General features: G+C 43.4%; 1 protein-coding gene across 1 annotated transcript in view; it reads left to right on the top strand.

Annotated features, from left to right (window-relative positions):
* Positions 1–7,039: 7,039 nt before the first annotated feature.
* SLC12A2 (solute carrier family 12 member 2) overlaps positions 7,040–12,148 on the top strand; it is a 131,698-nt gene continuing 126,589 nt past the window's right edge. The window contains exon 1 of the mRNA XM_069087778.1: positions 7,040–7,798. Within this exon, the coding sequence (XP_068943879.1) occupies positions 7,055–7,798 (744 nt within the window). The 5' untranslated portion in view covers positions 7,040–7,054. The remainder of the gene's footprint in view (positions 7,799–12,148) is intronic.

The following is a 12,148-nucleotide window of genomic DNA, read 5'->3' as shown; positions in this document are numbered from 1 at the left end:
TGAAGATCTGGGTATAGTCATTACTCACCGACTTCAGTCTGAGTCTCCTTCTCCAACATGTCTGCAGGAGCCAATGGTCGTCCATATTTCTCCTTTTTCTGCCTCACCTTGGTCCTGTTTCTTCTCTCTCCTTTTTCTTGTTGTCCTTGTGTCAACAGTTCTTTCTAGCTCAAGTCATTGGTCAGGGTGGGGACACTGGCTTTCAGCTATCCAGATCCCCCTCTCTCCTCTCAGGCTGTCTTTCAAAGGTTGTATATGTCTCAAATAACTCTAGGGACTGACTCGATTCCACCTTTGGGCTCAAAGATTGAGATAGTTCTATATTCCTTTCAAGGCTAAGAAGAGAATGCTTTTCCCTCTGAACTAGAGATGCCAGTCAGTTCTAAAAACTTTATTATAACAATTTTTTATTTTTGTAGCCTATGACCAGAGCCTAAGTTCAAGTGACCAGGTTTGATCCTAGAGATGCTAATTCAAGAGGGTAATTTCTTTTCTCATACTTCTTAATGTTAAAACTTCAGAAAAGTCTCTAAATATACTCATGAATCCATTTCACATCTTGGCTTTCCTAAAGGTAGGTAACAGGATCCCTGAGTCTTATATAAGCACTCAAGGTACAATATGCGTATCAGGTAAGGTATAGCCTTTACTTCACTCCCATAGACTGTGCATAAGATGCAGAGGACTCATAATTATTTATGAATAGATACAGAAATACATAAAGTACTCAAATTGAATCTCCCCTCCCCAGAAAGTAAATACCTTTTGGGACACAGGTGAGAAATCAATAGCCTTCCTATTGGAACTGAAATGTCTGGGCTACTGGTAAAACTGAAGAGGAATGACAAGGTTTGGATCTTCCCCAGGGTATGAATTTGTTGCTGTTCAGTTGTGTCCAATTCTTCATGACCCCATTTGGGGGGTTTCTGCGAACACCTAATAAAGTGGCTTGTCATTTCTCTCTCCAGCTCATTTTACAGATGAGGAAACCGAGGCAAATAGGGTTAAGTGACTTGCTTAGAGTCACATTGCTAGTAAGTGTCCGAGGCCATATTTGAACTTGCGAGGATGAATGTTCCTAACCCTGGGCCCAGCATTCTATTTACTAAGCCAGTCAGCAGGATGAATAGGGATCTCCTTAATGGAGGCTCCATCCCTCAAGTTCTAGGTACTATATTGTCAATTCTTTTCTTTTTCTCTTATTTTAAAAGTTTTACCAATTTATAGATTACTCCCACTTCAAGAGGTATCTTGTAGCAAAAGGAAACAGTTAAATAAAACTAATAAGACAGTGACCTCATCTGAAAGTGTACGCAACATTTTACATGTGGAGCACCCCCCCCCCAAATTCACAAACACTATCTTTTACAATGAACAGAAATTTATTTTCTGTCCCCCACCCCCCATACCATTGTGAAACAAAATAGAGAAAAGAAAATGTCTTATAAAAAATAAGCATATTAAAGCCAAACAAATTTCCTCAATACCTCTATGTTGTTATTATAAAAAAAAATTAGTATTGGTTAAAAAAGATCAATCAATGGAACAGTTTAGGTATACAACAATGAGAAGTAAAAATACTGAATAACCTAGTTTTTGATAAACACAAAGACCTCTGTTATTGGGAAACTCACTATTATTTTGATTAAATTTTTTATAAAAATATTTGATAAAAAATGCTAGAAAAATTGGACATCATTATGGAAGAAATTAGATTTAGACCAACACCTCACACCTTATTCAAAGATAAGCTCCAAATAGGCATGTGACTTAGATATAAAAGATCACATCACAAACAAAGTAGAGAAACATGGAAAAAAAACCTCTCAAATCTATGGATAAGAGAAAAGTTCATGACCAAAAAGGATTAGAGAACATCAAAGAAGATGTAATGGATAATTTTGGTTACATAAAATTTTAAAGTTTTTGTACAGACATATTAAATAAAGCTAAGATTAAAAGGGAAATAACTAGGGGAAAATCTTTGTAGCATATTGCTCTGATAAAGGTTTCCTCCTTCTCTAAGATGCAGGTCTCTTCCTTCTCTAATAAACATGACATTGAGGAAATTTTCTTCCTCTAAGAGGCTGGTTTCTGAACTCTCGACATGAAAAATTCTGAACCTGGAATTATCTACAAGGTAATTCCCCAAGTTGGGAAAATCCACTCTCAGGATATCTCTTCCCAGGCTGCATGTAGGCACAAGTCTACCTTTGCCATGTGCTTTGGGAGGAACACCGTCCTTAGTTATTGTGCTATTTTGGGCAGGGAAAGTTCATTTTAAGGAACTCTAGTCTGTGTGTAGAAGGGTATACAACAACTAAGAACTGGAAGAAAGTGAACTTTTTTTTCTCAGGCTGCCTTGACAACCACATGCACCACCTGCTTTTCCTGCAGGTCATCATTAACTGCTATGGGGGCATATGGGTGTGGGAAATACCCTCAATAGCTACGCTCTAAAAGGAGCCAGGGAAAAGGTAAAGGTATTCTAAGAGCTGTCTGTATAGACCATCCATGAGGGTTCTGATGAGTCTATCCCTCCTGACTCTCAGTTGCTTTGGAGGTAGCCCCATTTACTGGGGACCAGCAAGACACAGGGTAAGTGCTAACTCTCCATGAGCGATGTCCTTTAGATGCCTCCAAATAAAGGACCATGATTTACAATCTCATCAGGTTGCTTATATAACTCATCATATCCTGGTCATTTCCCCTAATTCTTCTATCACATAAATTTATCAAATCATTCACTTTTGGAGTTGAAAGAGTCTCAGACATTTTGTTTAACTCCTACATTTTATAGGTTAAGGAAAGTGAGGCTTATTTGAGGCTCACTCAAAGTTATACAATCGAGTCAAGGACCAGGGGTAAGATCCTCTCCCCAAGTCAATATTCTTTCTATTCTATCACATGGCTTCTTCATGAAGTAAATTTCTAAAGGCTATAATATGTCCATTAATCACTCTCATCTTTTAAAAATAATGTTTTACTGGGGCTTTTTTGTTTTCATGTTATCAGGATGTCTGGATATAGCCTTCCAGTCAGAAATCATAATTCAACATGATTGTTTTGATTTTTTGTGTTGTAATCTGTGTCTATTTGGTTTCCCATATTCCCACTACTTTATTTTGCACCAGTTTATGTCTTCCCACGCTCCTCTGTATTCTTTCTTGAAGTAACAGAACTCTACGATACTCATGTACCACAATTTGATACCATTCTCTAATTCCTCATTTGAATCACAATTCTCCAACTAAGTAGCATCTAAATTTTTTTTTTAGTTCTTTGATACAACAAGAAGTGATGCTACAAATATTTTGCTGCATATGGGACTTTTAAATTGTCTTTGCCCTCCACAGGGCCTACCAATGAAGATCTCTGGGTCAAAGAACATGGAGATTTTAGGCATTTTCTTGACATCATTTCCAAGATGGTTCACCAATTCATAATTCCTCCAACATTGAATTCACAGGGTATGAAATGAAATCACAAAATTGTTTTGATTTGCTCTTGTTATATGTGATTTATGTAGAGCAAGCTCTAATATTTTGTTAACTATCAACTATTTAGCTAATTAGCTATTGTTAATAATTTGTAATGTTTCTTTTGAGATCTGTTCATATTCATCGACTACTTATCTATTAGGGAATAGCTCTTGGTGGTGTTATATATTTATTTTAATTGCTGATATATCTTAGATATAAGACCATTATTAGAGATATTAGATGCAAATATTTATTTCCCAATAGACTTCTTCCCTTATCTTAGTTGCCTTGATTTTGTTTGTGCAACAACTTTTCAATTTTGTGTAATCAAAAGTATCTATATCATTTCTTCTGACCATATCTATAACTTATATAGTTAAGCATTCTCCTGTTAGTCATGGATGTGAAAGGTACATCATCTGGTTCTCTTCTAATTTTTTTATGATGCAATCTTTAATATTTAAGCTTCATAGCCATTTTAAGCTTATAGTATAAGACATTGGTTTAAATCTAATTACTGCCAAATTTTCCCAGAATTTCCAAGTTAAAAAAAATATTCCCAGAAATTCCTGTCAGATAGGAATTTGTTCCCCAGGTAATTATGTTTTTCAGTTTCAAATACTGCAAAATATTGAGTTCAATTGTTTCTGATCCTTCCTTATCTTGTCTGTTCTAATGATTTCCTTTTCTATTTTTAATAAATCAAAAACCAAGTAGTTTTAATGATTCATCAATTTAAAGTATAATTAGACGTCTGGAAGAGCTAGTATTCCCCTCCATTCCTATTTTTGTCATTACTCTTTAGATTCTAGATCTTTCATCCTTCCAAATGAATGTTATTTTGTCCAACTTTATAAAATATCCTTTTGAAAGTGGCATTAGGGCAGCTAGGTGGCACAGTGAATAGAGGACCAGTTCTGGAGTCCGGAGGACTTGAGTTCAAAGTTGGCCTCAGACACTTGACATTCACTAGTTGTGTGACCTTGGGCAAGTCACTTAACCCCACCTGCCTTGCAAGAAAGAAAGAAAGAAAGAAAGAGAAAGAGGAAGGAAGAGAGAGAGAGAAGGGAGGAAGGAAGGAAGGAAGGAAGGAAGGAAGGAAGGAAGGAAGGGAGGGAGGGAGGAAGGAAGGAAGGGGCATTAAACCTGTAAACCAATTTAAATACCATCATCATTTTTAATCACATTGCTATAGTCCAGCCATGGACAACCTTCTGGTTATTTAAGTCATTATTTCTTTAGAGAGCATTTTGTAAATTGTATCTATACTGATCTTGAGTGTCTCTTGGTAGACTGACTTCAAAATAATATTCAGTTTCATGTTAATTGAATGGGATTTTCCTTGGATTTTGGACAATTTCTTGGATTTCGTTTCTGCTATGAAAAATTATGTTGATTTTGGTGGGTGGAGGAAAAAGAAGTTAAAGAAAACTTCCCCTGTGTCTGCTACATTTCATAGTCTCCCACTTTGCCAATGAAACAAAGGAATATTTCCTCACCTCTTGTCCAGGACCAAGACGGGTCATTGTGATATCACTTAGCATTCAGGGCTTTTCCCCCCTTACATTGTTCCATTTTAAAAATCGTTTTTGGATTGAACCTTTGATTTCTTTGGTGTAGGGCACTTCCAATGAGCAAATTCTACTAATGCAGGTTGGAATGTAGCCTGCAATTTAGAAAAGCTGCCTGGGCTACAGAGACCTTAAGTGACTCAGGCCAGAAGCCAGTATGTGTGAGAGGTCTGGCCCTGAATTTCAAGGCTGACCATCTAGCCACTAAACCAAGCTGCCTGTCTTTGCGTTTACATTCTGGACTCTCTTATTTTGCATCACCTCCTAGGTCTTCCTGCATTTCTCAGAATTCCCCAAATTTGTCCTTCCTATACAGTACCTATACAGTACCATTTGCATGTCCATCTCCCAATCAATGGGGACTTGAAGCAGTGTTTGCTGCGATCAAAACGGCTTCTACTGGAGATCCTGGCTTCTGCATGGGACCTTTATCTCCTTAGGGTACATGCCCAACAGTGGATTTTGGTGCCAAAGTTTACGCATTTTAATCAATATTTTCCCGAATAACTCCAGACTTTTTCAGGATGCATCAATGCGTTTAGGGTTAGGGTTAGTTGCCGTCCTTCCTCTGTCCCTCCAAGGAATCACTTTTTTGGACTTTTTACAACTTTGCCGATCTGATGGTTATCAGGTGAAACTCTAGCTAGGAAAAAACAACAACTGGTAATTGGAGGCCCAGGAAAGTTAAGTGACTTGCCCAGGGGCACACAGTTCCCGGACCAAACCTTCCACTGGAGTGGCTAGGACGGCCTCCGGGATCCTCTCCGATGGTTGAGATTATATGAAAGCGGTTTAATTTTTACAGATAAGGACTCTATTTAAAACATCCGCTGTTGAACGACGGCAGTCGTTGGCAAACATGCCTAAAAGAACCCGGGTGGGCTCCATAAGTGACCTCTCCGCTCGGCCGCCCGAGCACCACGGCCCGGAGCCCCGGGGAAGATGCAGCCTGCGCGCCCGCTCCCCCTCCCCTCCTCCTCCGAGACCGGCTTCGGGGCGCCTGGGGGCTCTCGCGAGATTTCGCGAGCGCCGCCGGAGCGGGTCCAGAACTTGGAAAAAGAAAAGAGCGAGCCCCAGGAGCCTCCGCGGTAGCGGGGCCGTCATCCCGGGAGCATCCGCCTCGGCGGCGGCGGGCGTGCTGCCCTGCGGGGAGCCTTCCCACCCGCCCCCGGGCCGCAGCCAGTCAGTCACCCCCTCCCCCTCCCTCTCCCTCCCCCTCCGGGCCCGAGGCAGGACCGGCTTTTCATCACCCAGTGGAGGAGGAGGAGGACGGAGGGGAGGTCGCTGCGGGGGGCATCGCCCGGGGCTCCTGCCGCACTTCAGGAGCAGGCAGCAGCGCCGCGGACCCTCTTGGCCCGAGGGGCTTAAACGGATCTCGGCGGAGCCCCGGGGGGCTGCCGCCGGCGGGCGGAGGGCCCGGCCGCGTGCGCGGAGAGCAGCCCGGAGCGGTGGGCCGGGGTAGGGGTGGCCGCCCACGTCGCCTCCGTAGGGGTCGCCGGGTTTGAATAGTGGAGGGAGGAAAGCGCTGGCCGAGCAGGGAAGGAAGCTTCCTGTGTCTCGCTGGTTACTCGGGCGCTGCCGGGCCGCGCCTGGGGCGGCGCTTGGAGACCGAGCAACTGAGCGAGTGGAAAAGAGGGTGGGTGGGTGCGAGACGCCGGGCACGGCCCGTGGAGGGAGGGGAAAGGGAGCGGAGAGGAGGGCGCTCCGGGCCCCGCCTCCCGCGTGTGGCCAGGGCCGCCGCTGCTCCGGCGGAGGCTTTAAACAGCCTCGGCGCTGCCAGCTGGGCCCCACGGCCATCCTTCCCTCCGCTCCCCTGACCCCCCTCGGGCCAGCGGGGACCGCCTGGGGAAGCCGGGCCGGGCGAGCGGCGCCTCGGCAGCCTCCCCCGGAGCAGGAGGAGGGTGCGCGGAGCCGGCGGCCGGCGGGAGCATCGCGCCGCTGCAGCTCTCGGTGACTCGGGCTTTGCCTGGGCGGCCGCGCGCTGCTGCAGTTACGGCGGCGATGGAGGTGGGGCAGAAGCCGCAGCCCCCGGCGCCCTCCTCCAGCGCCCAGAGGCTGCCAGCCCCCGGCGGCGCGGAGGAGGCGCAGCGCGCTTCTGCCGCCGCAGCCCGGGTGGACCTCCCCGGGACGGCCTTGCCGGTCCCGGAGGATGCTGTAGCTCCCAGCCTCTCGGGAGGAGCGGACAGGGGCGGGGTGGCCGCGGCGGCGGGAGATGGGCTGGGTCGACCGCTGGGGCCCACGCCGAGCCAGAGCAGGTTTCAGGTAGATCTGGTCACTGAGAACGCGGGGCGGGCGGCGGCGGCGGCGGCGGCGGCGGCCGCGGGGAGCACCACGGAGCCCCCGAGGGACGGCAAAGCCAGCGGCGAGAACGGAGCCGGCAAGGGCAGCGAGGAAGCCAAAGGCCGGTTCCGGGTGAACTTCGTGGATCCGGCCGCCTCGTCGTCCGCGGACGAGAGCCCCTCGGACGCGGCCGGCACCGGCGGGGAGGGGGCCAATGTCAGTTTCCAAAATGGGGGCGACACGGTGCTGAGCGAGGGCAGCAGCCTGCACTCGGGCGGCGGCGGCGGCGGCCACCAGCACCACTACTACTACGACACCCACACCAACACCTACTACCTGCGCACCTTTGGCCACAACACCATGGATGCCGTGCCCAGAATCGATCACTACCGGCACACGGCCGCCGACCTGGGCGAGAAGCTGCTGCGGCCCAGCCTGGCCGAGCTCCACGATGAACTGGAAAAGGTGAGACCGCCCCCGGCGCGCCTCCGTCCCCCTTCCCTGAGCCTCCGTCGTTACCTCCTCGCTAAGGCGGCGTGCGGGCGGTTTCCTTAAAGCCCGAGGTCAGGGTTGGGATTGCATCGGGATGGAATTTAGCCCGCAGACTTCGCATCCTTTATGCAGGCTACCTGGCACTCTCTTGCACAGCCCCATAGGGTTTGTTGCTGTTACTTCACTGGTCTGGAAACCAGTTTCAGTCCTTAGGATGACTATAAACCTAATTTATTTATTTATTTATTTTCTTCCGGAAAAGTAAGGTCAGTTGGTCAAAGCTAAGGAAAAGGAACAATTCAGAGTTTGTACCCTATTTATAGTTTTTGTGGCTCAGCTAAATCATTTACGGACTTATCCTGCTTGAGAACGTGGAGGTTACTGAGTCCTCAAAGAGAATCTGACAGGGTGCGTTACTGGCATATGATTTATTTTAAAAATCACTTGAATGTGCTGAAGATCGCAGAAATCTTAAGTCTTAGAACAGGCTGTTCTTGATAAATTAAACACATTGGATGGTAAACCTGTTTTATTTGGGGAGAGTGTGGATGCAAGACTTTTCTTTTTCGTCCAGTTTTTTTTTAATGACTAGAGAAGGATGAAAGATATTCAGGAAGCTTTTTGGGGAGCACGTACGGGGAGAATTTAGGAAATAATATCCTTTTTATGTTACAGTGCTCAAAACATTAGTTTCTTGTTCATCAGTTCACTTGCATTATTGATTTATTTTTCCTAGTGCAGTGTAATTTATGTGGCAACTCTAGAGTAATAAGTAACAAACTTTATCCCTTAAGGGCATAAATCTTTATCTTAAAATCATCTTTCTATTTATGAGATTATTATTCACATCTTCTTAAGCTTATGTAAAATCTCTTTTTATATTTAGCCTTGGCAAGAAACCATGGTAGGTGAAATTAAATTTTTATCAACTTATGTAAATACTTCAAATCTAGACCCTACGAAAGCACCTTGACCAAAAACATTTCATGTGTTCTGCATTTTAGGGCAGTGTGTGGCTCCAGGTTTAATATTGGGCTAACTAATATGGTTTATTGCAATCATTCCTACAGGTTGGAATAGTGAAGAGGACTCCTTTTTTTATAGCTAGTTGTTTAAAGACCTGAGATGATTTTGCTCTAAATTGCTGTTTCTTTTTTTGTTGTGACTGTTCTGGGGATGTTTACATCCTGTGTTATCAAGAATTTTTTATAAACTTTTTTGTTTTTTCACACTACTGCCATCTTTTCTCATATTTTCTATTTCTTATCTTAAAAATACAAATCCGCAAACTTAAGATGGACTAGTCTTATGTTTGCCTCTGCATCGAATCTCTACTAATGTAGAAGTATCATAAAAGTGAATATCTAATTCATTGTTGGTGCATGATAATTTAGTCCAGAAGCCCTAAACCTCCTTAAAAAGTATTTTCCTTGAGAGCATTTATGTATCTTAAACTCTTTCGAATTGAAATGTTTAACTGAACTATCAGAATCATCTCGTGTCTTTTAGAAGAGATAAAAATGCCCCTCGCACATTGCTTTTGACATATTTAAGAATTTTTTTTCAAAAATGTTTGAGCTTTTTATTGTGTATTTTAAAACATTTTTTTCTTTTCCTCTCCTTTCTCTCCAAGTCAACTTAAAAAAAAATCTTTGATTCTCTAGGTCCAAGTTCAAGCAGGTTGTTGAAATTCACTTGGTGTGTAAAGTTAGACAACTTTTTGTTTTTCCAAGTAGATTATCTGCTTCATTAATTACTTGTGGTTTCCTACTTTCCACCTATGGGTCTAGTTCCAGACTGTTAACAGAAAGGTACAACCAAAAAGGAGATGAGTTGACTTGGTCATAAAACCATAAATTGAAAAGGTCTTTATATAGTTAGTTTTAGTAAATGGATTCAATGATAGCTAGCTGAGGCTTGGTTCTTCATAACATTATGTAAATCTTCCTTTTTTCAAATTTGACAGTGCCTGTTTTTAAGCCTTCAAGGGTGTATAAAAATATGACTTGTCTGTATATTATGATTGCTTTTGTCCTCTGGGCATTTAAAGTGAACAGCACCTAATTTTGCTTATTATAGTTCTGTCCCTCTCTTAACATCCTGTTTACTCTGGAGAGAAACCCTTGAAAACCCAAGGATTTAACAGTTTTCCCTCCTCTAAGAGCTGTAAAAAGGGGGAAGACCTTAAGTTAGTTGGAGCGCTCTTTTCCTGATGTAGAGTTGGTTGTAGAGAGGATTTGTTTTGTAAGATGGTGAAAACTACCTTCTCAGAACTTTAAGAGTAGTTTCATTATTTCTGTAGTTAAATTCAACAAGCATTTATTGAGTTACTTTTCAAGGTACTGGGAATACAAAGATGAAATAACAGTCTTAAGATGTTTATAATTCCTTTCCCTCTTCCCCTTCTTCTTTACCTCCCCTCCCTTCCCTTGCCCTTTCTTTAATTCCTTCCCTTTTCCCTTTCTTTCCTTCCCTTTCCTTTTTTTTCCCTTCCCTTCTCCCTCCCCTCTTTTCCCCCCTCCCACTTCTCCTCTCCCTACTCCTTCCCCTTCGTTTTTTCCTGAATCTTGATCTCACCAAACCTGTAAGTGCAGGGCCATTCACAAACCTCACTCTAATAACGATCGCCGTAGAAGCTTTGTCCTGTTCTCTTTGTGGCTTGGGTCAGTCACTTCATCTTTCCTTGACTTGGTGCTCCTCTGTTCCCAGAGTCTCACTGTGTTGGTGAAGACCACTGCACATTAGCCGGATACAGTGAGGGCATTAGAATACCAAATGGTGGTGGGAATTGAATGAACCACACCGACTCCCATCTTGTGACTCAGCTCTGGAGCTAGCTCAGTCCCCTTTCTGTTCAGTTATGGATCTAGTCCAATTTCTATTTTATGAGAAAACTATTCAGTTGTGGCAATTATGAGAAGACCTTATTGCATTGTTTGAACCTAAGAAACTGGACTGCCTCTACATGCTGCTTAGAGACCCTTGACTAGGGACCTAAGTTGTGCTGCATAAACCTAGTGAGGTCCAAAGATGCAAGGAGTTAGACATCACAATTAGACATATCAAGCAACCCATTCGTCTTACTGGAAAACTGGTCTTATATTGGTAAATCTGCTATTATTTCCGTGTTCCTTTTGACTGTTTATAGACACTTAGTGGGAAATGAGACACCTCTTTATCTTATTTAAGGAAATGGTACCTGTTCACTCTCCCCTTCTAACTTAGAAAGTCTTCCTCCAATTAGAAATCAGATTGCCTAATTTTGTATCCTAATTAATTGTTTTCTTTTTAATTAATGTCCTATTTGATCAGTTATTTTTAATGTATAAAAATTTGTCTCCCCTTTATTTGGGGTCTAGTCCCAATGTTGAAGAGATCTGGTTCTAATTTGTTAAACAGTTGCCATGCATTTCTTAATAAATTGATGTGCTTAGAAGCTTGAACCTTTCTTTCCTCAGTTCATTGTTCACCCACCACAGTAACTCAGAACTGCAGAACTCAGGTGATACACTTAGCCTCAGACTCTCTAGCAACTGGGATGACTATTTTTTACCTGTCCTTCCTTGCCATGTGACCCACCCATCTTTTTCTATCTCCCTTTTTCCTTATTCTTCTTCGAAGTTACTCACTTATGTGTTTTAACCTGTTTATACCTAGCAAGTGCCTCTCCATTGCCCTCCAGATCCCTCGTACAGAAGCATTCCTTTTGGATGGTAAAGTACTCCAAATGCCCCTATTGATACATGATACTGTGCTGGTTGTAGCAAGCCCTAGAATGTTGCATGATCTCCTCAAAGCTATCCATAACTATTGAAGAGTTTGTCTTCATCCGTTTGATTTTTCCCGTGTGGATGATCAGGCCAAACTATACCTCTTATCCAGATTTTGACATGCAGTTAGGCACAGTACGTAAATGGATGGTAGTTGGCCTCTGAATTAAAGAGGGAAAAGAGAGCAGACTCTTTGGATTGTGCTCAGGAAATTGCCAAGCTATAATTACCTAACGCTTCTCCATGAAAACAGAGATGCATCATTTTAGTACCAGTAGTCTAGCTGAGTTGTACAAGACATGGAACAAAGTTTCCAAAGAAGTAAAAATATATAACATATAGTACAAGTTAGAATATGATTAATTGAATAGGAGAGGTCATAGTGGCAGCATGAGGGTTCTGAAAAGGGAAGGATCATGAGGTAGGTGGGAGGCACCTTAACTGTGCCTTAAAAGAAGAGAAAGATTTCATGAGGCAGAGCTCAGGAGTCTGTTGGTACAGTGTATGCACAGAGAAGGCATGAGCAGGGGAAATATGAGGGGAAAACAGGTAC

Source organism: Petaurus breviceps, unplaced genomic scaffold (genome assembly GCF_028583685.1).
Source record: "Petaurus breviceps papuanus isolate PSGF00001 unplaced genomic scaffold, PetGlider_PUasm1.0 183, whole genome shotgun sequence".
NCBI lineage: Eukaryota > Metazoa > Chordata > Mammalia > Diprotodontia > Petauridae > Petaurus > Petaurus breviceps.
Note: the sequence above shows the minus strand (reverse complement) of the source record. Positions and strands in the feature narration are given on the sequence as shown.